The following is a 25,000-nucleotide window of genomic DNA, read 5'->3' on the forward strand; positions in this document are numbered from 1 at the left end:
TCACTGATTAGTTGTCATTCTCCGAATGTGCATATAGGGACACTGGAAAAGAAGATTCATTTTGAGGACGGAGGGTAGGAGTGTGGAGGGGTTGGTCAATTGGCACAGCTCCTACACGTTTGGACACTATTGCTCTAGATGATGCCCCTGACCTAACCACGACCCCCCTCCACCTTCGGCCCTGTATCCTCTAAAGATCTTTAACACTTCGACCTTTGAAGCTTGTGAAGCCGATCGTATATAAACGTGAGGCGAGGGTGCTTAGGCATCGTAGACGCTCCAGCTCTCATCATGCACGGTGTAAGTGTCCTGGTGAAACAGTGTCCACTGACTTTCTTGACTCTAACGATATTGACTTGACACCCTCCCTCACCCAAGAGTTGCTTCTATTCAAAGTCGGCCGCCGATTTCATTCGCATGGCGGAAGGACTTGAGATTCGCCACTCTACAGGCCGTAGGGCACCTCCGCTACTGAATGAAATTGTATGTAGAGTTCCAGAAAATCTAATTGGCAATACTGTGCTGCAAGACCTAGAAACATGTTGATATGGTTCTTGCCCTCGCCTGGGAGGAGGGCACACACCACTCTTGACCAATCCCTTTGACCAGGTGACAGTCTTCAGAAGTGTCATCTGGAGTAACGCCAAACCGAACGAGAAGAGAACATGATTGACCAAGATTAGTCTTGTTCTGAGTTTGCACCCTCAGCTGAATAAAATTATTTTGTGTTAATTATTTTGCTGCAAATACTCGGGAGTAACTTTACGAGTTTTGTACTCTCCAAGGTCAAAGCATTTCAGTCGGATTAGAGTTGGGATTCAACAAGAAAAAATTTCATCCTCACGTTATGTATATAAGAAAGGACCCCATCAGCCCAGTGCCAAGTAAGTACATCGGGGTACTCAGATGTTCCATGCCACGATCGTGGATCAGAGAAGCAAAAATACATGCTCATAGACCGTCTTGCTCTTTCCAGATTGTCTTCGCTTGTTTGGTGGCGGTGGCCCTGGCCGACAAGGCGGCCTTCTACTCCCCTCCCGCCGACTCCCGTGAGGCCGAGTTTGTTCCCATCATCAAGGACGACCGCGTCCACCCAGACGAACACGGAGCCTACAGCCTCGACATGGAGACCGGTGACGGTATCGAGCGCACTGAGCAGGGAGGTGCCGGCGGTTCCCAACAGGGCAAAGTCTCCTTCACCTTCCCCGACGGACAGGTCTTCGATCTCACCTTCGTCGCCGACGAGAACGGCTACAAGCCCGATTCGTCCTTCCTGCCCGTGGCTCCCGCCTTCCCCCACCCCATCCCACAGTTCGTTCTCGACCAGATCGAGTTCGCCCGCCAGCAGGATGAGGCCCGTGAAAAATCCCCCAGCAGGAGCTATGGTACTCCCAACTAAAATGGCAGATCCATTCCTCTCCAACTCGATATCTTAATATTCTATTTATGATTACATCTGCACCAATCATTTGTATATTTCATTTAACACCTATTTATTGACCTCCAATCCTTTTAATCAACTCACAGCAAAACAATTTCTGTCTTGCGTTTCTCCTCTGGTTCTCTATCATTAACATATGCAAGAAAACGTGCAAAAATGAAGTGTTGACTTAAGCACAATAAAATACAGAAACCTTTGGCAAACTCAAGCAGAGGAAATAGCACAAAAAAAAAAAAAAAAAAAAAAAAAAAAAAAAACCAGAGAAGAAGCAGTAGTTCTCTGTCCTATATAGTCTCAACATTGAGAAGGTTCACGTTATTGATGGGGTTTATTTATCACTCTGAAAATATATACTTCCCTGCCGACTCCCTATGCAAGTGTTTTGTTTTGCGCTGGTCTCAATGAAATTATAAGACAAGAGCATGGAACGAGAAAGAGTAAGAGTACAATGAACTAATGTTGAAGGATGCCAAATAGCTGCAGAACATGATCGAAAATGTGATACTATAACACTTGTGGGAGACCTTAGCTGTGGAGAGGTGAGCTGAGAGGAGTGTTAAGTACTGTAGATGGGCGAGATGAATCATGGAGAATGGTCCTGTTTAATATAGGAGTGAGCAACATAATGACCTAACTTGTCAAAGACCCAATAAGATATGGAGCCATAGATACGTTAGAAAGACTGGACAAAATGTTTATGCCCCATAAGTAAAATCGAACATGTAGTCCTCAAAAGTGAGTATTTTCAAGGTATGTAATAAAGCTTACAGACATTTTACAAAAGTTTCTATATACTTGAAGAGATAATATTTTCCAGTGTACCTTGCATTCGAGTATCCACAGTAATGATCTTTTTTATTTGTTATAGATAAATATATATATACATCTAAACAGTCTTTAGATATAGTTAAGTCGAATGAATATTGAAAAAAACTCTCTTGAAACAAGAAGAATCTAACTTCCAAGTTCTTTACGTAATATATTTTTCATCCCCGGATTCGAACCAAGGCTCATGAGAACACGATGCCGTCGCTCTACCAACTTAGCTATCGGATGTTTAAAATTCTTCAACCTGGGAATTAATCTACTTCCGAGGAATTAAGTCGACTGCTAAATGCCGTCCGCACTTAGTTTTTACGAAGAAGTAACATCACTCATAGCTCATGAGAACACGATTCCGTTGCTCTACCTGGGATTAGATTAATTCCCAGGTTGAAGAATTTTAGACATTTAATAGCTAAGTTGGTAGAGCGACGGCATCGTGTTCTCATGAGCCTTGGTTCGAATCCGGGGACGACAGTCGGAATTATTTGATTGACTACACCGTCACTGGTGATTCTAGAAGGATTGTAGAAGGAGTATATATTTCAACAGAAAATTCTGCGAACCATGGTGGAGGATTTACCAATTTAGCAAGACAAACCAGCATTTTAATTCACACGTCAGAAAACCAATTGCGACCTTTCCCATACGTCTGACAAGATGACTACATGAAGTACTTAAGCTTCTATCACGTTTTTCCTTATAAATAATCTGAAGAAGTTCCTTCGTGAACGAAAAGTTAGAGTGATTAGGATTCCATGCTTTCCCCCGTGTTTGTTTTCCATATGATATACACACGAGGACCTGTTACCTACATACACCAATATATGATATAATATATATATTGTTAAGAAGTAGTCCTGGCCGCATCTCACGACCCCTAGACCCATGATGTCCCAAAGAAATCACTAGTACTACCTGGCCACGTGAGTCGCACAAGCGGTTCTTTGAGGAAACGCACGTGCAGTACCAGCCATACATTCCACCCTGGTTAGATCAGCGGCCTAAGAACGGAACCTTTCGGTTCCCACGACGAACACCTGAATCTCGGCCGGCTACGTCGGGACGGACAACGGTTCTTTGAAAAACGCACGTGCAGTACCAGCCATACATTCAATCCTGGTTAGATCAGCGGCCTAAGACCGTATTGCGTCTGGCTTCCCAGGCATCGATACTTTGCCCTCCCGCCTGTTAGGAGCACGGGTCATGACCTAACTCGGGTATTTAAGCTGAATGGAATCGCGGAAGAGGCATAACGTCTTGGGATACAGCTTGAAACGCACAGTCGTCACCTCCCTTGTTGTCTCTTCCCCTCCCCTTCACGTAACTAGAACAAACTCTATTACTATTGGCGCCCAACTTCAATTCTAAAAAAAACATGTTCATCCCCACAGTGTTTGCCTTCCAACCAAAATCCTGACATATATACTGTACATATATATAAGATAAGTGCTAAAGATATAACTAGAAATGTGCAGACACGCAAAACATCAAAACTACGCAATAGTAGTTCGAGAGCTTTGAATCTTGCAAAGTGAGAGGCAGGCCTAACATCTTGCCATGACGAGTCAGCAATGGATTTTTTTAGAGCGACATGAAAAACCTATCAAGACCATAAATTTCCTGTTTAGTTTATAAAAGGCAGAGAAACGTAGATTATCTGGGTTCAACTTTCTTTGCAGATCCTTTGTCTTCTGTCCTCTGGTCAAATACTTATGTATACGAATGTTAAATTATCACAAGAAAACGACAAGAAAGTGTTTTTTTTTCGATTTGAACAAATGGAGAGCTTTAGAGGCGAATAATGAAGTGTTAAATAAAAAGTGAAAATGATTGGTGCAGATGTAATCATAAATAGTAAATAACATATCTAGTTAGAGAGGAATTTATATGCCGATTTAATTTGGTGTACCGTAGCTCCTGCTGGGGGATTTTTCACGGGCCTCTTCTTGCTGGCGGGCGAACTCGATCTGATCGAGGACGAACTGTGGGATGGGGTGGGGGAAGGCGGGAGCCACAGGCAGGAAGGACGACTCGGGCTTGTAGCCGTTCTCGTCGGCGACGAAGCTGAGATCGAAGACCTGTCCGTCGGGGAAGGTGAAGGAGACTTTGCCCTGTTGGGAACCGCCGGCGCCTCCCTGCTCAGTGCGCTCGATGCCATCACCGGTCTCCATGTAGAGGCTGTAGGCTCCGTGTTCGTCGGGGTGGACGCGGTCGTCCTTAATGATGGGAACAAACTCGACCTCACGGGAGTCGGCGGGAGGGGAGTAGAAGGACTTGTCGGCCAGGGCCACCGCCACCAAACAAGCGAAGATAATCTGGAAAGAGCAAGAACACTTTATGAACCCGTCCTTTTGCTCCTGTGAGCCATGATCGTGACATGGAGCATCGAAGTGCCCCGAGGCACTTGTTTGGTACTTGGCAATTGGGGCCTATACTTATATACACACCATGAAGGTTAACCTTCTTATGCCTGTGCAGAGCTAAAACGTTTTAACTGTGGAAAAACCTGAGCCTATAGATTCACCCTCATGGGAGAGGAAGTGTGCCAAATCAATATTGCTATGTTCAGGTATGTCAGGGGACAATGAGTGTTCTACTCGGACACTTACGCCGTGCATGATGAGAGCTGGAGCGTTTATGATGCCTAAGCCCTCTCGCCCCCCGTTTATATACGGTCAGGAGCGTAAGTACCAAAGGTCGAAATGTTAAATTCCTTTGGAGGGTAAGGAGCTTAAGACGAGTAGGCGTGGTCAGGTCAGGGGCATCATCTAGAGCAGTTATTCTCAACGGGGACGATTTTTGAGCTCAGGGGGGCGAAAAACGTCACAGGTATTGCTCCTAACTGACAAATTTTAAGCCTAATATAAAAGATCTAGCAGCGAAGCACCAGGCCCAAGGATCTCATTAGAACATAACGTGAGTAAAACATTTTAAAGTAGTTGTTTATCATTGCTGCAATAATTTTTATTATTATTTTCCAATTAAGGGGGCGATCTTTTTTTACAATTGAAAAAGGGGGTGGTATGGCTAAAAAGGTTGAGAAACCCTGATCTAGAGCAATCAATAGTGCCCAAACGTTTCGGCACTATGCCAACAAACAAGCTCTTCTCAGATAACTTAGGGTGCGTGGTCCTCCCACCTTCATCAACCTACACTCCGTCCTCCAAATGAATCTTTTATATATTTTTCCATTGTCCTTGCAGAATCACAGCTAATGAATGAGAAATCAAACACACCATAACTTGCTTCATCTTGAGGTAATGTATTAAGGGAGTGTATTAATTTTGGGTAGATTATGTATATCATAGGAGGCCTTCTGCAAAATTTTGACCTTGTAAATTTCATATTGTAATGTATATTGCATTCAGGTACCCATAGTCACAGCCGAATAATCTTATGTGACCCCACCTATCCATTTCTTCTCACCTCTTTTCTTTTAGACTTATCTCCAACTTACTGCCACCCTCTTCCCTTGTGCACCTCATAACCTTGCATTTACCTACATTTAATATCACTTGAATCACATACTTTCCCAAACTCCATCATTAACTGCTTTAAACCCTCTTCTAAACTACTACAAGCGCAGTGTCATCAGCAGATAACAATTGGCTCACCTCCCACTTCCTTCTATAGTCTCTAAACATCTCGAATTCCCTACCCATTACTCTCGTATTCACCTCCCGTACCACCCCATCCATGTACAAATGATTACAAAGGCAAAGGATGCCGATAGGAGATCTTTTGGTCCATAACTAGGTTGGATACGAAAAAATATAATGATGATAAACAAATAAAAAAATAAGTAAAAATTAAAATAATATAAGTAATAAAATAAATGCATAGGTATAGTTATATAATAAACAAACCAGTAAATAGCAAATAATAATAAATTGACAGATAGCTAATGACAAATGAAAATCAAGCAAATAATAATAAACAAACAAATAATATAAAATAAATGGCGGTCATTACGGCATCTTACTTAGGTGTTTATCTAAACGAATTTTAAAGCTTCGAACTGAACTACATTGCACTGCCTCTGCAGGAAGTTTATTCCATTCATTAACTACACGGTTGGCGAAGTTGTTTCTACCCACTTCCAAATTAAATCTATTTCATGACAGTTTGAGACCATTGTTTCTTGTCGGATTCTCATGCAGTGTAAAATTTTTGTCACTTTTGATGTTGTCGATTCCCTTTAGAATCTTAAAAACCTGTATCAAGTCACCTATGAGTTTATGCTTTTTTAAGGAAAATAGATTCATGTTTTAGTCAATTTTCGTATTATTTATTTTTGATATTTGGAATCAGTTTTGTGGCTCGCCGTTGTAATTTTTCCAATCTATATATATCTTTAATGAGATTCGGTGACCATACGGAAACAGTATATTCCAAATGTGGACGAACTAACGATTTATATAGCTTGTTAATGAGAGATGGACTTTTGAAATCAAAAGATCGCGCAATCAGGTCTAGAATCTTGATTTCTCGGAGGCTAAAATACACTGCTTAGATGATTTGAGATCGTTACTGATAATTACGCCGAGATCCTTTTCACTATCCAGTTTTGTTAACGAATTTCCAGATAACTTGTAATCGTACTTACTGTTATTTTTACCTATGTGCATTACCTTGCACTTACTTGTGTTAAATTTCATTGACCACTTTTCAGACCATTGCTATAGATTATTTAAATCTTCTTGAATATCTAATTGGTTTAAGTGATCATTTGCCATTCCACACATTTATGTATCATCAGCAAATTTGGAGACAATATATTTTAATTCGTGGTCTATATCATTGTATACATTGAACAGCCATGGCGACATGACACAACCGTGGCGCGGTCCCACCTTCACCTCAAACTATTCACCCTCACCATTCCCAACACTAGCTGAAATTCTACCACTCATGTAAAACTTTTTGACTGGCCTTAACAACTTTGCCCCTGTCCCATATAATTACAATCCTTTCCAAGATACTTTTCTGTCTTCCTTGTAATAAGACCTCTCCAGATCCATAAAGCTCCCCCCCCCACACAAAAATAATCCTTTCCTTCGGTAGAAACCTTTTGAATAACTGCATTACCACAACAATGTCATTAACGCATCCTCTGCCTTTCCTAAACCAACATTATTCCTCGCAAATTACTCTTTCTCTTTTTCTCCCTTAAAACTCAATTAAATCCTTTCATATACCTTCCCAACTATAATAAACAATCTGATCCCTCTCAAGCTACTACATTCCTATTTGTCTCTTATTTCTTATTAAAACGGAACTGTACAAGCACTTTTCCAGGACACTCCACTCTTTTAGGCACACATTAAACAACATCACCAGCCGCTAAAGCTACTACATTCACTTTTGCCCTCCACCGTTTTTGTGTGTAAAGCGGAACTATACAAGTACTCCTCCAGTCCTCCAGCACACTTCTCTCTCTTAGGCACACTATAGATAACCTCACCAGCCAATTCACCATAACTGTTCTTTATTTAGCCAGGTTCTCCGCATAACACCAATCCGATCCAGCTTTCATAATTTTCAATGTTCTTTGTACCTTGTGTTTTCCTATATCCCTGTCATTTTCTTTTTAATCACATTTATTTTCAGAGTTTCCCCGACTGCCACAGTTAATCCCTCCCTAACCTCCACATTCAACAGCTCTCTGATATACAATAATAATCTTCCTCTTATCGCCTTTACTTCTATTGACATCCGTCCATTTGCACTTTTTACCTTTTCCTCTCTCCCTGACTCACCCCTCACTCTCTTTGCTTCCTTCTAAAGCATCTTTTATCCTTTTCAAAAAATTCTATCGTACCTCTATCCCATTTTACATCTGTTCTCCTCCTGTCTCCTTCATCTTAAGTCTTTCTTCTCTTTTTTCTTTTACCTCTCATATGAATTCCTAGTCCAACCTTGCAACCAATCCATACATACTCACTTTTTCATTTCTACTCCCACCTTCACCTCTTAATCTCACCATTCACCATCCTTTCTATCAACTCCCACTCTCTTCGTCCCACATACCATCTTTGTACACTGCCATTTCCTCCTTAGAATATACTCATTCCACTTCTACTTTTACCTCACGTTTCTCCCTCACAACCTTCTCTATTTATCTTCTGATTCAATTTGTTAACTCTTTACCTCGCACTCTTTTCCTCCTCCATATTTCCTGCACTCTTAATTTTCGTTCTACCATCGGATGATCTGAGACTCCCCTGCTCTCTCCCCTGAAAACATGAGAGTCCAAACCTCTTCATATTCTTCCTTTGGATACCACTATATAATCTGTTTATACCCTACCAACCACCCTTCCCTCCACCACCCTTCTATCCACCATCATCTTCCATGTAAAATAATGCTATGATCTCTTCTTAAGCACTGTATTGCTATCGTCAACTCCCTTTCTAAACACATTTCCAACATCGTCTCTGCACTAAGATTCTTACCTGGCAGCCCAAACCTCCCTACTGCTACATCTATTGTCTCATTTCCTACTCTGACATTTAGATCTCCTAACTCCACTACATTGTCACTCCAAAAACTCTTTTAACACATTTTTAAATCCATCAAATGGCCTAACCTTTCCTAACTCACTTTTCTCACTATCAGGTCCATATGCACTTACAAAGACCCACATCACCCAGCACATTTTCACATTCACCCACATTAACCTTCAAGTACTTCCTACACTCCATCGCACTCTCATACCCATCATTTACCAGCAGAGCCACTACATCCCTCCTTCGTCCCCTAATTACTCCCGTCACTCTCCCCACCACACTCCCAAACTCAGAATTAACCGTCCCTTTACACTCCGTGTCACTTAATGCCAACACATCCATCTTCCTCCTCATGAACATAGCATGGGGCCTCGGTCGAGATTTGCCGATGTCCACAGTTTTTTTTTTTTTTTTTTTTTTATAGAGCGATATGGAAACACCATAAAGATTTCTTAATGTTGAGGCTGTAGACGGTAGAGAGATATCGCTTCTTTGGATTGATCTCTGTTAACCAATCCCTAAATGCGACTGTTAAAGTAGAAAAAGAAAAGCGGAAGATATAAAGTGCTTTCGATATGAAGAAATTGAAAGCATTAGAGGGGAATATAAGTGTTAAATAAAAGATGGAAGTGATTAACACAGATGTAATCATAAATAGTGCAATAACATGTTGAGGTGGGGGTGAATCAATCTGTTGTTTTAGTTGGGAGTACCGTAGCTCCTGCTGGGGGATTTTTCACGGGCCGCTTCCTGCTGACGGGCGAACTCAATCTGGTCGAGGACGAACTGAGGGATGGGGTGAGGGAAGGCGGGAGCCACAGGCAGGAAGGACGACTGGGGTTGGTAGCCGTTCTCGTCGGCGACGAAGGTGAGATCAAAGACCTGTCCGTCGGGGAAGGTGAAGGAGACTTTGCCCTGTTGGGAACCAGCGGCACCTCCCTGTTCGCTGCGCATGATGCCGTCACCGGTCTCCATGTCGAGGCTGTAGGCTCCGTGTTCGTCGGGGTGGACGCGGTCGTCCTTGATGATGGGCACAAACTCGACCTCACGGGAGTCGGCGGGAGGGGCGTAGTAGGCCGTGTCGGCCAGGGCCATCGCCACCAAACAAGCGAAGACAATCTGGAAAGAGCAAGAACACTTTATGAACCCGTCCTTTATTTCCTGTGAGCCACGATCGGAGCATGGAAGTGCCCCGAGGCACTTCTTTGGTACTTGGCAATTGGGACTTATCCTTGTATACACACAATGAAGGTTAACCTTCTTATGCCTGTGCACAGCTAAAACGTTTTAACTGTGAAAAAACCTGAGCTTATAGATTTACCCTCATGGGAGAGGAAGTGTGTGAAACCAATATTGCTATGTTCAGGTATGTCAGGGGGACAATGAGTGTTCTACTCGGACACTTACGCCGTGCATGATGAGAGCTGGAGCGTTTATGATGCCTAAGCCGTCTCGCCCCCCCGTTTATATACGGTCAGGAGCGTAAGTACCAAAGGTCGAAATGTTAAATTCCTTTGGAGGGTAAGGGGCTTAAGGCGAGTGGGCGTGGTCAGGTCAGGGTCATCATCTAGAGCAATAGCGCCGAAACGTTTAGGCACTATGCCAACAAACAAGCTCTTCCCAGATAACTTAGGGTGCGTGGCCCTCCCACCTTCATCAACCTCCCCTCCTTCCTCCAAATAAATCTTCTATATTTTTCATGGTCATTACAGAATCACAGCTAATGAGTGAGAAATCAAAGGCATCATAACCTGCTTCATCTTGAAGTAATGTATTAAAGCAATGTATTATTTTTGGGTAGATTATGTATATCATAGCAGGTCTTCTGCAAAGTTTTGATTATGTAAATTTTATTTTGTAGTGCACATTGCGTTGAAGTACCCATAGTCACAGCAGAATAATCTTAAGCAATATCAATACTTACAACTATCCATTTATTCTTACTTCTTTTCTTTCAGACTTACCTCCAAGTTACTGCCACCCTCTTCCCTTGTGCAAATCATAATCTTGTATTTACCTACATTTAATATTAACTGGATAACATACTTTCCCAAACTCCATCATTAACTGCCTTAAACCCTCTTCTAAACTACTACAAGCGCAGTGTCACCAGCAGGTAACAACTGGCTCACCTCCCACTTTCTTCTATAGTCTAAACATTACGAATTCTCTGCGCATCACTCTCGCATTCACCTCCCGTACAACCCCATCGATGTACAAAGAATTGCAAAGGCGGAGCATGCCGACAGGAGATCTTTTGGTCCATAACTAGGAGGGATGCGAAAAAAATATAATAATGATAAATAATAAAAAAACAAGTAAAGATTAAAATAATATAAATAACAAAATAGATAAATGCATAGGTATAGTTAAATAATAAACAAAGAGGTAAATAGTAAATGATAATAAATTGGCAGATGAATAATAATAATTGGAAATCAAGCAAATAATGACAAACAGACAAGTAATAACAAACAAACAATATAAGATAAATGGTGGTCATTACGACATCTTCCTTAGGTGCTTATCTAAACGAATTTTAAAGCTTCGAACTGAACTACATTACATAGCCTCTGCAGGAAGTTTATTCCATTCATTAACTACATGGTTGGCGAAGTTGTTTCTACCCACTTTCAAATTAAATTTATTTCCTGACAGTTTGAGACATTATTTCTTGTCAGGTTGTCATTCAGTGTAAAATTTTTGTCACTTTTGATGTTGTCGATTCCCTTTAGAATCTTAAAGACCCGTATGAAGTAAGTCACCTATGAGTCTACGCTTTTTTAGGGAAAACCGATTCATGTTTTAGTTGATTTTCGTATGATTTATCTTTTACAATTGGAATCAGTTTTGTGGCTCGCCGTTGTACTTTTTCTAATCTGTCAATGTCTTTAATGAGATTCGGTGACCATGCGGAAACAGTATATTCCAAATGTGGACGAAGTGACGATTTATATAGCTTGTTAATGAGAGATGGACTTTTGAAATCAAAAGATCGCGCAATCAGGTCTAGAATCTTATTTGCTTTCTCGGAGGCTGAAATACACTGCTTAGATTATTTGAGATCGTTACTGATAATTACGCCGAGATCCTTTTCACTATCCAGTTTTGTTAACGAATTTCCAGGTAACTTGTAATCATACTTACTGTTATTTTTACTATGGGCATAACCTTGCACTTACTTGTGTTAAATTTCATTGACTACTTTTCAGACCATTGCTATAGTTTATCTAAATCTTCTTGAATATCTAATTGGTTTAAGTGATCATTTGCCATTCCACACACTTTTGTATCATCAGCACATTTGGAGACAATAGTTTTTAGTTCGTGGTCTATATCACTGTATACATTAAACAACCATGGCGACATGACACAACCGTGGCGTAGCCCCACCTTTACCTCAAACTATTCACCCTCACCATTCCCAATATTAGCTCAAACCCTACCACTCACGTAAAACTTTTTGACTGGCCTTAGCAACTTTGACTCTGTCCCATATAATTACAATCCTTTCCAAAATGCTTTGTTGTCTTCCTTGTAATAAATCCTCTCCAGATCCATAAAGCTCCCCCCCCACAAAAAAATCCTTTCCTTTGGCAGAAACCTTTTGAATAACTGCATTACCACAACAATGTCATTCACGCATCCTGTGCCTTTCCTAAACCCACATTGTTCCTCGCAAATTACTTTCTCTTTTTCTCCCTTAAAACTCAATTAAATCCTTTCATATACCTTCCCAACAACAATAAACAATCTGATCCCTCTCAAGCTACTAAATTCCTATTTGTCTCTTATTTCTTATTAAAACGGAACTGTACAAGCACTTTTCTAGCACACTCCACTCTCTTAGGCACACATTAATCAACATCACCAGCCGCTAAAGCTACTACATTCACTTTTGCCCTCCACCGTTTTTGTGTGTAAAGCGAAACTATACAAGTACTCCTCCAGTCCTCCAGCACACTTCTCTCTCTTAGGCACACTATAAACAACCTCACCAGCCAATTCACCATAACTGTTCCTTATTTAGTCAGGTTCGCCGCATAACACCAATCCGGCCTAACTTTCATAATTTTCAATGTTCTTTGTACCTTGTGTTTTCCTATATCCCTGTCATTTTGTTTTCCCATCATATTTATTTTCAGAGTTTCCCCCACTGCCACAGTTAATCCCTCCCTAACCTCCACATTCAACAGCTCTCTGATATACAATAATAATCTTCCTCTTACCGCCTTCACTTCTATTGACATCCGTTCATTTGCACTTTTTACCTTTTCCTGTCTCCCTGACTCACCCCTCACTCTCTTTGCTTCCTTCTAAAGCATCTTTTATCCTTTTCAAAAATTTCTGTCGTACCTCTATCCCATTTTACATCTGTTCTCCTCCTGTCTCCTTCATCTTAAGTCTTTCTTCTCTTTTTTCTTTTACCTCTCATATGAATTCCTAGTCCAACCTTGCAACCAATCCATACATACTCACTTTTTCATTTCTACTCCCACCTTCACCTCTTAATCCCACCATTCACCATCCTTTCTATCAACTCCCACTCTCTTCGTCCCACATACCATCTTTGTACACTGCCATTTCCTCCTTAGAATATACTCATTCCACTTCTACTTTTACCTCACGTTTCTCCCTCACAACCTTCTCTATTTATCTTCTGATTAAATTTGTTAACTCTTTGCCTCGCACTCTTTTCCTCCTCCATATTTCCTGTACTTTTAATTTTCGTTCTACCATCGGATGATCTGAGACTCCCCTGCTCTCTCCCCTGAAAACATGAGAGTCCAAACCTTTTCATATTCTTCCTTTGGATACCACTACATTATCTATTTATACCCTACCTACCACCCTTCCCTCCACCATCCTTCTATCCACCATCGTTTTCCATGTAAAATAATGCTATGATCTCTTCTTTAGCACTGTATTGCTATTGTCAACTCCCTTTCTAAACACATTTCCAACATCGTCTCTCCACTAAGATTCTTACCTGGGACCCCAAACCTCGCTACTGCTTCATCTATTGTCTCATTTCCTACTCTGACATTTAGATCCCCCAACAGCACTACATTGACACTCCAAAAATTCTTTTAACACATTTTTGAATCCATCAAAATGCCTAACCTTTCTTAATTCACTTTTCTCACTATCAGGTCCATATGCACTTACAAAGATCCACATCACCCAGCACATTTTCACATTCACACTCTCATACTCATCATTTACCAGCAGAGCCACTACATCCATCCTTCATCCACTCATCGCTACCGTCATTCTCCCCACCACACTCTCAAACTCAGTGTCACTTAATGCCAACACATCCATCTTCCTCCTCAAAAACATAGCATGGGGCCTCGGTCGAGATTTGCCGATGTTCACTGTTTTTTTTTTCCAGAGCGATATGGAAAGACCATCAATATATCTTAATGTTGAGGCTGTAGACGGTAGAGAGATATTGCTTCTTTGGATTGATCTCTGTTAACCAATCCCTAAATGCGACTGTTAAAGTAGAAAAAGAAAAGCAGAAGATATAAAGTGCTTTCGATATGAAGAAATTGAAAGCATTAGAGGGGAATATAAGTGTTAAATAAAAGATGGAAGTGATTAACACAGATGTAATCATAAATAGTGCAATAACATGTTGAGATGGGGGTGAATCAATCTGTTGTTTTAGTTGGGAGTCCCGTAGCTCCTGCTGGGGGATTTTTCACGGGCCGCTTCCTGCTGACGGGCGAACTCGATCTGGTCGAGGACGAACTGTGGGATTGGGTGTGGGAAGGCGGGTGCCACAGGTAGGAAGGACGACTGGGGTTGGTAGCCGTTCTCGTCGGCGACGAAGGTGAGATCAAAGACCTGTCCGTCGGGGAAGGTGAAGGAGACTTTGCCCTGTTGGGAACCACCGGCACCTCCCTGTTCGCTGCGCATGATGCCGTCACCGGTCTCCATGTCGAGGCTGTAGGCTCCGTGTTCGTCGGGGTGGACGCGGTCGTCCTTAATGATGGGAACAAACTCGACCTCACGGGAGTCGGCGGGAGGGGCGTAGTAGGCCGTGTCGGCCAGGGCCACCGCCACCAAACAAGCGAAGACAATCTGGAAAGAGCAAGAACACTTTATGAACCCGTCCTTTATTTCCTGTGAGCCACGATCGGAGCATGGAAGTGCCCCGAGGCACTTCTTTGGTACTTGGCAATTGGGACTTATCCTTGTATACACATCATGAAGGTTAACCTTCTTATGCCTGTGCACAGCTAAAACGTTTTAACTGTGAAAAAACCTGAGCTTATAGATTTACCCTCATGGGAGAGGAAGTGTGTGAAACCAATATTGCTATGTTCAGGTATGTCAGGGGGACAATGAGTGTTCTACTCGGACACTTACGCCGTGCATGATGAGAGCTGGAGCGTTTATGATGCCTAAGCCGTCTCGCCCCCCCGTTTATATACGGTCAGGAGCGTAAGTACCAAAGGTCGAAATGTTAAATTCCTTTGGAGGGTAAGGGGCTTAAGGCGAGTGGGCGTGGTCAGGTCAGGGTCATCATCTAGAGCAATAGCGCCGAAACGTTTAGGCACTATGCCAACAAACAAGCTCTTCCCAGATAACTTAGGGTGCGTGGCCCTCCCACCTTCATCAACCTCCCCTCCTTCCTCCAAATAAATCTTCTATATTTTTTCATGGTCATTACAGAATCACAGCTAATGAGTGAGAAATCAAAGGCATCATAACCTGCTTCATCTTGAAGTAATGTATTAAAGCAATGTATTATTTTTGGGTAGATTATGTATATCATAGCAGGTCTTCTGCAAAGTTTTGACTATGTAAATTTTATATTGTAGTGTACATTGCGTTGAAGTACCCATAGTCACAGCAGAATAATCTTATGCAATATTAATACTTACAACTATCCATTTATTCTTACTTCTTTTTTTTAAGACTTACCTCCAAGTTACTGCCACCCTCTTCCCTTGTGCAAATCATAATCTTGTATTTACCTACATTTAATATTAATTGGATTACATACTTTCCCAAACTCCATCATTACCTGCCTTAAACAATCTTCTAAACCACTACAAGCGCAGCGTCATCAGCAGGTAACAACTGGCTCACCTCCCACTTTCTTCTATAGTCTAAACATTACGAATTCTCTGCGCATCACTCTCGCATTCACCTCCCGTACCACCCCATCTATGTACAAAGAATTACAAAGGCGGAGCATGCCGACAGGAGATCTTTTGATCCATAACTAGGACGGATGCGAAAAAATATATATAATAATGATAAAAAAAAAAGTAAAAATTAAAATGATATAAATAACAAAATGGATAAATGCATAGGTATAGTTAAATAATAAACAAACAGGTAAATGATAATAAATTCACAGATAAATAGTAATAATTGGAAATCAAGCAAATAATGATAAACAGACAAGTAACAACAAACAAACAATATAAGATAAATGGTGGTCATTACGACATCTTGCTTAGGTGTTTATCTAAACGAATTTTAAAGCTTCGAACTGAACTACATTGCACGGGCTTTGCAGGAAGTTTATTCCATTCATTAACTACACGGTTGGCGAAGTTGTTTCTACCTACTTTCAAATTAAATAAATTTCCTGATAGTTTGGGACATTATTTCTTGTCGAATTGTCATTCAGTGTAAAAATGTTGTCCCTTTTGAAGTTGTCGATTCCCTTTAGAATCTTAAAGACCCATATGATGTCACCTATGAGTCTACGCTTTTTTAGGGAAACAGATTCATGTTTTAGTTGATTTTCGTATGATTTATTTTTTATAATTGGAATCAGTTTTGTGGCTCGCCGTTTTACTTATTCTAATCTGTCAATGTCTTTAATGAGATTCGGTGACCATGCGGAAACAGTATATTCCAAATGTGGACGAAGTAACGATTTATATAGCTTGTTAATGAGAGATGGACTTTTGAAATCAAAAGATCGCGCTATCAGGTCTAGAATCTTGATTTCTTGGAGGCTAAAATACACTGCTTAGATTATTTGAGATCGTTACTGATAATTACGCCGAGATCCTTTTCACTATCCACTTCTGTTAACGAATTTCCAGATAACTTGTAATTGTACTTACTGTTATTTTTACCTATGTGCATTATCTTGCACTTACTTGTGTTAAATTTCGTTGACTACTTTTCAGACCATTGCTATAGTTTATTTAAATCTTCTTGAATATCTAATTGGTTTAAGTGATCATTTGCCATTCCACACACTTTTGCATCATCAGCACATTTGGAGACAATAGATTTTAGTTCGTGGTCTATATCACTGTATACATTGAACAGCCATGGCGACATGACACAACCGTGGCGTAGCCCCACCTTTACCTCAAACTATTCACCCTCACCATTTCCAACACTAGCTCAAATTCTACTACTCATGTCAAATTTTTTACTGGCCTTAACAACTTTGCCCCTGTCCCATACAATTACAATCCTTTCCAAAATACTTTTCTGTCTTCCTTGTAATAAGACCTCTCCAGATCCATAAAGCTCCCTACTGCTTCATCTTTTGGCTCATTTCCTACTCTGACATTTAGATCCCTCAACACCACTACATTGACACACCAACAAAAACTTTCTAAACACATTTTTAGATCCATCAAAAAGCCTAACCTTTCCTAATTCACTTTTCTCACTATCAGGTCCATGTGCACTTACAAAGACCCACATCTCCCAGCACATTTTCACATTCACCCACATTAACCTTCAAGTACTTTCCTACACTCCATCACACTCTCATACTCATCATTTACCAACAGAGCCACTACATCCCTCCTTCGTCCCCTCATCACTCCCGTCACTCTCCCCACCACACTCCCAAACTCAGAATTAACCGTCCCTTTACACTCAGTGTCACTAAATGCCAACAAATCCATCTTCCTCCTCATAAACATAGCGTGGGGCCTCGGTCGAGATTTGTCGATGTCCACTGTTTTTTTTCCAGAGCGATATGGAAAGACCATCAAGATTTCTTATTGTTCAGGCTGTAGACGGTAGAGAGATATCGCTTCTTTGGATTGATCTCTGTTAACCTAAATGCGACTTTTAAGGTAGGACAAAAAAAGAGGAAGATATAAATTGCTTTCGATATGAAGAAATTGAAAGCATTAGAGGGGAATATAAGTGTTAAATAAAAGATGGAAGTGATTAACACACATGTAATCATAAATAGTGCAATAACATTTTGAGGTGGGGGTGAATCAATCTGTTGTTTTAGTTGGGAGTCCCGTAGCTCCTGCTGGGGGATTTTTCACGGGCCGCTTCCTGCTGACGGGCGAACTCGATCTGGTCGAGGACGAACTGTGGGATTGGGTGTGGGAAGGCGGGAGCCACAGGCAGGAAGGACGACTGGGGTTGGTAGCCGTTCTCGTCGGCGACGAAGGTGAGATCGAAGACCTGTCCGTCGGGGAAGGTGAAGGAGACTTTGCCCTGTTGGGAACCAGCGGCACCTCCCTGTTCGCTGCGCATGATGCCGTCACCGGTCTCCATGTCGAGGCTGTAGGCTCCGTGTTCGTCGGGGTGGACGCGGTCGTCCTTAATGATGGGCACAAACTCGACCTCACGGGAGTCGGCGGGAGGGGCGTAGTAGGCCGTGTCGGCCAGGGCCACCGCCACCAAACAAGCGAAGACAATCTGGAAAGTGCAAGAACGCGTTACTAACCAGTCCTTATGCTTATCTCAGCCACGATCGTGGCTTGGAGCAGCGGAATGCCCCAATGTATTTACCTAGTACTTGGCAGGTGGGACATTTCCTTGTATACACACCAAGAAGGTTAACCTTCTCAAGCCTGGGTCCAACCCTAAACCGGCTAAAACGTTTTGACCTTGGAAAAAATCATAAACACATTTCCCAAAATATGCAGTCAAGTGACGTGGTCTACATATTTTTATTCTAAATAGAGCAAAGTGATTTTACTTGGCTGAAGGTGCAGACTTTGGACAGAACAGGGTCTAAACCGGTCGAGACCCCATCTCATTCTAAGTCTGTCTGTCCTTCCAACCAAAGGAAATGGTTTGGTGTCAGTCCAGAGGGTATCTCTACAGGAGAGTTCAACCCTTTTTCCTCGCCAAAGAACTTTATGCAAGAGCGAGTGTTTGCCATCCTTCTGTCAGTCGAGGACAAGATATATCTCAACATGACCCCTGATCTAGCCAGGCAGTTTTAACAGTTAATTTTTGTGAATGTCTACACTGCGGAGGTGCCCTACGGCCGGTAGAGTGGTGAGGCTCAAGTTCTTCCGTCGGGCGAATAAAACCGAGTGGCGACTTTGAGTCAAGTACCTCTTGGGAGAGGAAGTATGTCAAACCATACTCGAACACTTACGCCGTGCATGATGAGATCTGGAGCGTCTGTGATGCCTAAGTCCCCTCGCCTCACATTTATATACAGTCAGCAGCGTAGGTTCCAAAGGTCGAAATGTTAAAAGTATTTGGAGGATACGAGGCCGAAGGCGAGGGGAAGTGGTCAGGCCAGGGTCATCATCTAGAGCAATAGCGTTCAAACGTTTAGGCACTGTACCAGCCAACCAGCTCTTCTCATATAACCTTGGGTGCGTGACCCTCCCACCTCGACTAACCTACCCTTCGTCCTGAAAATGAATCTTCATTTTTTTCATTGTCCCTATGTATGGAATTAGAGAATGATAACTAATGAGTGAGAAATCAAACACATCATAACTTGCGTTACCATGAGGAAATTAAGCGAATCTTCAAGGGAAAGTATTAATTTTTGATAATTCATGTACTCTTTTTATGGCCTACAGTACAGTGACCACGCATCCTCGACAAATGTCATACTTGGCCTAATTAGGAATTCTGGTCAATATCGGATGGCCTTCACACCAGAGCTAAGTCGTCGGGTGGGGTTTGCACAATGGGCCGAGTACCAAACCCTGTCTCGCAATGAACGGTATAGCCAGGCGTTGACCATAAAAGCAACTGCAAATGGTGGCCTCGTAGCGTTTGTTAAAAACCGGTGTGACAGGCTCGCGCGTTCTTTTCATGTCATTGATTCATTAATGTACTAATGCATTTACTTGCTCCTTCAATTATTCATCTGTTAACTTATTCGTCATACTTTTTGTTACCTATTTGTTTATATGCCTATTGATTTGTAATTTTCTATTTATTCGTGCATCTACCAATTTGTTTATCTGTGAGTACATTCGTATTTTATCAATAATCATTTGATTAACGTATTCGTGTTGAAGTCATTAACATTGCAAACACTTTGAGTAAGGGCTATGTGCTAGAGAGAGGTTCAGGTTTTTGTACGCTCCAACTACCTCCTTCGCTGCGATGACGTGCTATTTAGATTTGCTTTTTGGATAACAAAGTCGATTTTGTTCACTTGAAAGGGGACCTTGGCCCAAATGGGGTCTCGGTCGGTCCAGAGCCTGTTTTGTTCAGAGCCTATATCCCCTCAGCTGAGTAAGATCGTCCTGTGTTAAGGTACGTTTTGATCGGTGCGATCATTGCTCACCGATGATCGTTCATGGCTCAATGATGATCATCAAACAATTATATAGAGCACCAATTCTTAGTCTATGAATGGGGATGTTTTGGTTCAAGCTGTAAGTTACGGGGCTGATAATTTCAACCGAACCTATAACCAACGCGTTGACCCAAATATGATGGCGGGCATGATGCGCGTCATCCGCCGTTGGATGTGGTGGTAGGCTAATAATTACACCAAGCAAAACATACCTTTAATTTGAACGAAAAATGTTTTCTCGGTTAATGGATACCTCATTTTCTCCCGAGTCTGTTTCCCCAGTTAACAATATCGTGTGGCGTTCGTCTGAACAAAATTTCTAAACTATACCAAAAGGCTAAAAGGGTTATGAGTGTAAACCCTGAAGACAATGATTTGCATGTAAGAACAATTTTCTAGCGTTATTATTCTAAAGCTTAAGCCCAGGTCACCGAGATTAGTTATGCATATCATCAAAAGAATAACAAGAAGAGACAGACTGAAAAACAAAAACATCTGGAAAGAATTAAAGGTCACTAGCATTCTAGACTTGGTGGAGAGGGCACAGCTACGTTGGTAAGGACGCGAAATGAGAATGGAAAAAAATCTTAACACCAAAATACTTGTTAAAATAGTGCCACTGGAGTAGACGATCATTAGGAAGACTACATAAGAAGCGGGCAGAGAACATCCATGGACGAACAAGAAAAACATCCTCCCTGCAAGAGAGAAATTACGGTGACAAGGCCAGCAGGAGGAGGCTGACACAAACTGACAGGTTAATATAGACCAATTATGTGAATAGTGAGGATTAGGCATTAGTCTAAATTTCTAGTTGAGCCATCCGGCTTTTTCATAGATGACTTGTTGCAGTATGACTTTTAAAACTTTCGCAACCAACCATCAAACTAAGGTGGATGACACGATACGCCCTTGTATATTTCAATCAGTAATTTACTCTGTAGCTTTTTAACACTTTCTTGTTACTGATTTACATAGAATATATACCCATGAAATCAGTTGTGGAATGTACATAAACGTTTGTATTTTACTAAAGTCTTGCATTTAGCCTGAGGAATACAGCAACTTGTTATAGATGAATCTGTCCTCTTCCACACTCCCATTCTCCTTCGTCCGTTCTTTTCCCTCTCCTCCTCCCTCTCTTCCTCATCCGTTTCTTCTCCCTTCTCCTCCCTCCCCTCACTTCCCTCCTCACTTCCATCCCCTCCCCGCCTTACCTCGTCCCCTCCACTCTCCCACATTCCTCACTCTTCTTCTCTCCTATTCCTTCCTTCTTTCCCCTCCCTTTTCTCCACGTAGCTAGGGTATAAAAAAAGAAGAGAGAGAGAGAGAGAGAGAGAGAGAGAGAGAGAGAGAGAGAGAGAGAGAGAGAGAGAGAGAGAGAGAGAGAGAGAGAGATATCGAAAGATCGAGATCAGTATTTCAGTGAGAAGTTTCACGCGTTCTAGATCAAGATACACTCGAGCGACAGTGAGGAACCAAGTTAGTTTTACATCTGGCTAAACTGGATTAGCGACATGTTGAACTGGATTAACGATCAAATATAAAATAATGAACATCTCTGATGTAGTCTCGGTCACGGCTCCGTGGTCGTACCCCAATAACTGAGGGAGCGGTCGTGGGGTTACTGAAATTATTTGGGACACCGCAAATTAGCAGGAGACTAGAGATGTGTGGTATTTGAGTTATGGAGCCATTTAGGGCTCGCGGCAATCTAGTAGATCACAGGTGAACTGCAGAACCCTTCTCTAGACACTTCAGAAGTTGATACTGCTTTGGAGAGGGAAAGGGGAGAAAATAATTACAAAAGTGGACAAGGCAGTAATTACCTAAAATTGAAATCACTACACCTGAATTCGCGATTTTCTTACTTTATATTTTTAATCATTAGCACTCAAAATACTTGATAATCCGCTTGGTATACGACAGAAAACATTTTCCTTGATGATTAAAAGGTCATGAAAAAGTTAAGAATATCTATATGAGGAAAGATACTTCAGAGGAAGAAAGACAAAAAAACAAAAAACAAAAAACAAGAAAATTAGTCGTTGAGGCAAAGAGAAACGACGGAGCGGGAGAAGACAGACGGTGGTATTCTTTGAAAAATTCTTTCCTTATATAGATCTTATATAAATCCTTGGAAGGGAAAGATTTAAAAAAAGGAAATATTTTTTTTTTAAGAATACCACCGTAAGATTCTTACGGTGGTATTCTTAAAAAAATCTTCCCTTATATAAACCTTCCCCTTCCAAGGATTTATATAAGATTTATATAAGGAAATATTTTTTTTCAAGAAAACCACCGAGAGTTTCACTGGAGGTAGATCAGATATGGAGGCAGTGGTATCGTAGAAGAGATCAAGTAGAACAAAGGAAGTAAAAGATCTTGGAGGTGGCGTACATCTATGCCGAACAATTGATGTCAACAAGCTTAGATATCATTAATTATTTAGATAAGAAAGATCCAGGTAATGTGTATTGTGTTGAGACCAAGCTTAGTAGAAATGTTAAAGCTCAAGAAGGTGAAATAGAATAAATTTGTGGCAAAGTGCAGAAGAGAGGAAATGGGATGAATGATGATATCCGCAAAGAAAAACATATAGGTGGAAGAGGTGGTTCGGGAAGATATTAAGGCTGCGATGATATATATATATATATATATATATATATATATATATATATATATATATATATATATGATAATACAGTAGTAATAATAGTTGAAAGCGGCAAGAGAGAATTTGTAATACGCCAGAGACAGAATACAAAGAACTAATGCTGGATTCAGCAGAACGACCCCAGATTTTTTTTATACAACGCTAGTGAGAGATTCTAATCGTAGAAAGGTAAACTGGGAGGAGTGGGAAGCAAATAGAAGGGGTGAATCATGTGTTAATGCACAGTTGAATACAGTGATAAACAACGTAGTGTCCCAGTTAGTCAAAGCTCCAACAAGATATAAAGGGGAAGATACATCAGTAAGACTGGATTTCATTTGAACAAAATGTACATTTAAATCTAGAAAATGCTTTTGATTAGGTGCCATACAGAGGACAATTGTAGATATTTGAAAAGTGAAAGGAAGCATTCTGAAATGGATGAAGAATTTCTTGAAATATAGACTCATGAGAACAATAGTGAAAGATGAGATAACGGATTGCAGAAAAGTGATTAGCGAAGTACCACAGGGCTCAGTGAAAGGGCAAGTTTGGTAGAAAATTAAGTTTCTATTAGAAAAAGAAAAATCTGCTGAATGATTTCACACAGCTTCGGGGGTTGTAAAGTCTTGCGACGAAATGTGGTCTCGACTGACCGAGACCCTCATTTTGGCAAAAGGCCAACCCTCAGCTGAATAAAATCGTCTGTCATTAACAAACGGAAAAATGTGAAAGAGCAAGGATGATGCAGACAAGGTCATTATATTAAGACAGCAGGGCAGGACTCGTAGTAATGGATTTAAATTGGACAAGTTTAGATATAAGAACGAAATAATAAAGAACTGGTTTACGAAAAGAGTGGTTAACGAACTTAGTAACCATGTAGTGAGCGCTGAAAATATTGGCTGCTTAAAGAGAAGGTTAGATAACTTTATGGATGGGAATGATAGGTGGTAATGGACATGAAACTGCCTAGTGTGGGCCCTATGGTCTCTTGCAGTCTCCTCCATTATTATGTTCTTAACTCACCTAACCTCACCATCCTACTTCCATGCATTGGGAAGTGAGAAACTCCTGGTAGAGCAAAGGTTTTTAGGCCGATGTTTGGTCGCCTCCCCACCTGGCCAGGGCTGTCGGAAACCAACACGACAGACCCACCCCACCGCGGGGCCCGGGAATCGAACTCATGACCACCTGTTCATGAGTTCGACACGGTATTCTATTCACTGGTCCACTGCGCTATTCAATAAGATTTAATCTTTTGTTTTTAGATAAGATAAAATGAGATAAGATAGAATGAAATGTGAAATAGCAGATAACACGTGAAAACATAAAATAAACCGAAAAATAATAAAATATAATAGAATAGAATAAAATAGAATAAAATAAAATAAAATAAAATAAAATGAAAACAAAATAAGATAAAACATGCTAATAACTAGACAAAAACCAGAGTAGGGAAGGCATTCACTGGAATACACAAAGATCCAATCCTCTCCCTCTCCACCACATCATTCCCACTGCACCACACTACAGCATCACTCGAGACCTGCATCGACACACCCTGCAACGTTGGTGACTCTAACGCGAATAAACTAATCAACAGATCAGTCGTATGACAAACAAACGGGCGAATAAACACGGACCTGAACAAACAAGTTTATGGGTACAGGAAGAAGTAGGAAATAAGCCAGCAGTGAATAGATGGGTAAATAAATTTGTTACGGGAACGAACGAATAAACGAGTAGACAAATCAGTACACATGCACACAGACACACGCACACACACACACACACACACACACACACACACACACACACACACACACACACACACACACACACACACACACACACACACACACACACACACACACACACACACACATACACACACGCACACACACGCACACACACACACACACACACACACACACACACACACACACACACACACACACACACACACACACACACACACACACACACACACACACACACACACACACACACATATATATATATATATATATATATATACATATACT

At 41.2% G+C, this 25,000-nt stretch overlaps 5 protein-coding genes across 5 annotated transcripts in view; 2 read left to right on the forward strand and 3 right to left on the reverse strand.

Moving 5' to 3' along the window:
* The first annotated feature begins 475 nt into the window (after positions 1–475).
* On the forward strand, positions 476–1,399 carry LOC143021561 (cuticle protein AM/CP1114-like). The gene is made up of 2 exons (XM_076179161.1): positions 476–487; positions 977–1,399. Exons 1-2 carry the CDS (start codon positions 476–478, stop codon positions 1,397–1,399), a joined length of 435 nt encoding a protein of 144 aa, XP_076035276.1.
* Positions 1,400–9,474: 8,075 nt separating this feature from the next.
* Positions 9,475–9,870, reverse strand: LOC143021562 (cuticle protein AM/CP1114-like). The gene has a single exon (XM_076179162.1). It carries the CDS (start codon positions 9,868–9,870, stop codon positions 9,475–9,477), a length of 396 nt encoding a protein of 131 aa, XP_076035277.1.
* Positions 9,871–14,445: 4,575 nt separating this feature from the next.
* Positions 14,446–15,750, reverse strand: LOC143021563 (cuticle protein AM/CP1114-like). The gene is made up of 2 exons (XM_076179163.1): positions 15,712–15,750; positions 14,446–14,865 (listed from the first exon to the last, which is right to left on the reverse strand). The coding sequence occupies exons 1-2, from the start codon at positions 15,748–15,750 to the stop codon at positions 14,446–14,448; spliced, it is 459 nt and encodes a 152-aa protein (XP_076035278.1).
* A 2,265-nt stretch (positions 15,751–18,015) lies between these two features.
* LOC143021564 (cuticle protein AM/CP1114-like) lies at positions 18,016–19,135 on the reverse strand. Its single transcript, XM_076179165.1, has 2 exons — positions 19,127–19,135; positions 18,016–18,435 (listed from the first exon to the last, which is right to left on the reverse strand). The coding sequence occupies exons 1-2, from the start codon at positions 19,133–19,135 to the stop codon at positions 18,016–18,018; spliced, it is 429 nt and encodes a 142-aa protein (XP_076035280.1).
* A 2,150-nt stretch (positions 19,136–21,285) lies between these two features.
* LOC143021334 (cuticle protein AM/CP1114-like) overlaps positions 21,286–25,000 on the forward strand; it is a 9,280-nt gene continuing 5,565 nt past the window's right edge. Inside the window, exon 1 of the mRNA XM_076178742.1 lies at positions 21,286–21,297. Within this exon, the coding sequence (XP_076034857.1) occupies positions 21,286–21,297 (12 nt within the window). The remainder of the gene's footprint in view (positions 21,298–25,000) is intronic.

Source organism: Oratosquilla oratoria, chromosome 42 (genome assembly GCF_046742065.1).
Source record: "Oratosquilla oratoria isolate Oo_2021 chromosome 42, ASM4674206v1, whole genome shotgun sequence".
NCBI lineage: Eukaryota > Metazoa > Arthropoda > Malacostraca > Stomatopoda > Squillidae > Oratosquilla > Oratosquilla oratoria.

Excerpts from the sequence above, each read along its gene's own strand:
- LOC143021562 (XM_076179162.1), bottom strand. The coding sequence starts at position 9,870 with ATGGCCCTGGCCGACACGGCCTACTACGCCCCTCCCGCCGACTCCCGT.
- LOC143021563 (XM_076179163.1), bottom strand. The coding sequence starts at position 15,750 with ATGATTTGCACAAGGGAAGAGGGTGGCAGTAACTTGGAG. Across the intron at positions 14,866-15,711 it reads AGGGTGGCAGTAACTTGGAG|ATTGTCTTCGCTTGTTTGGT; the intron begins GTAAGTCTTAAA and ends TGCTCTTTCCAG.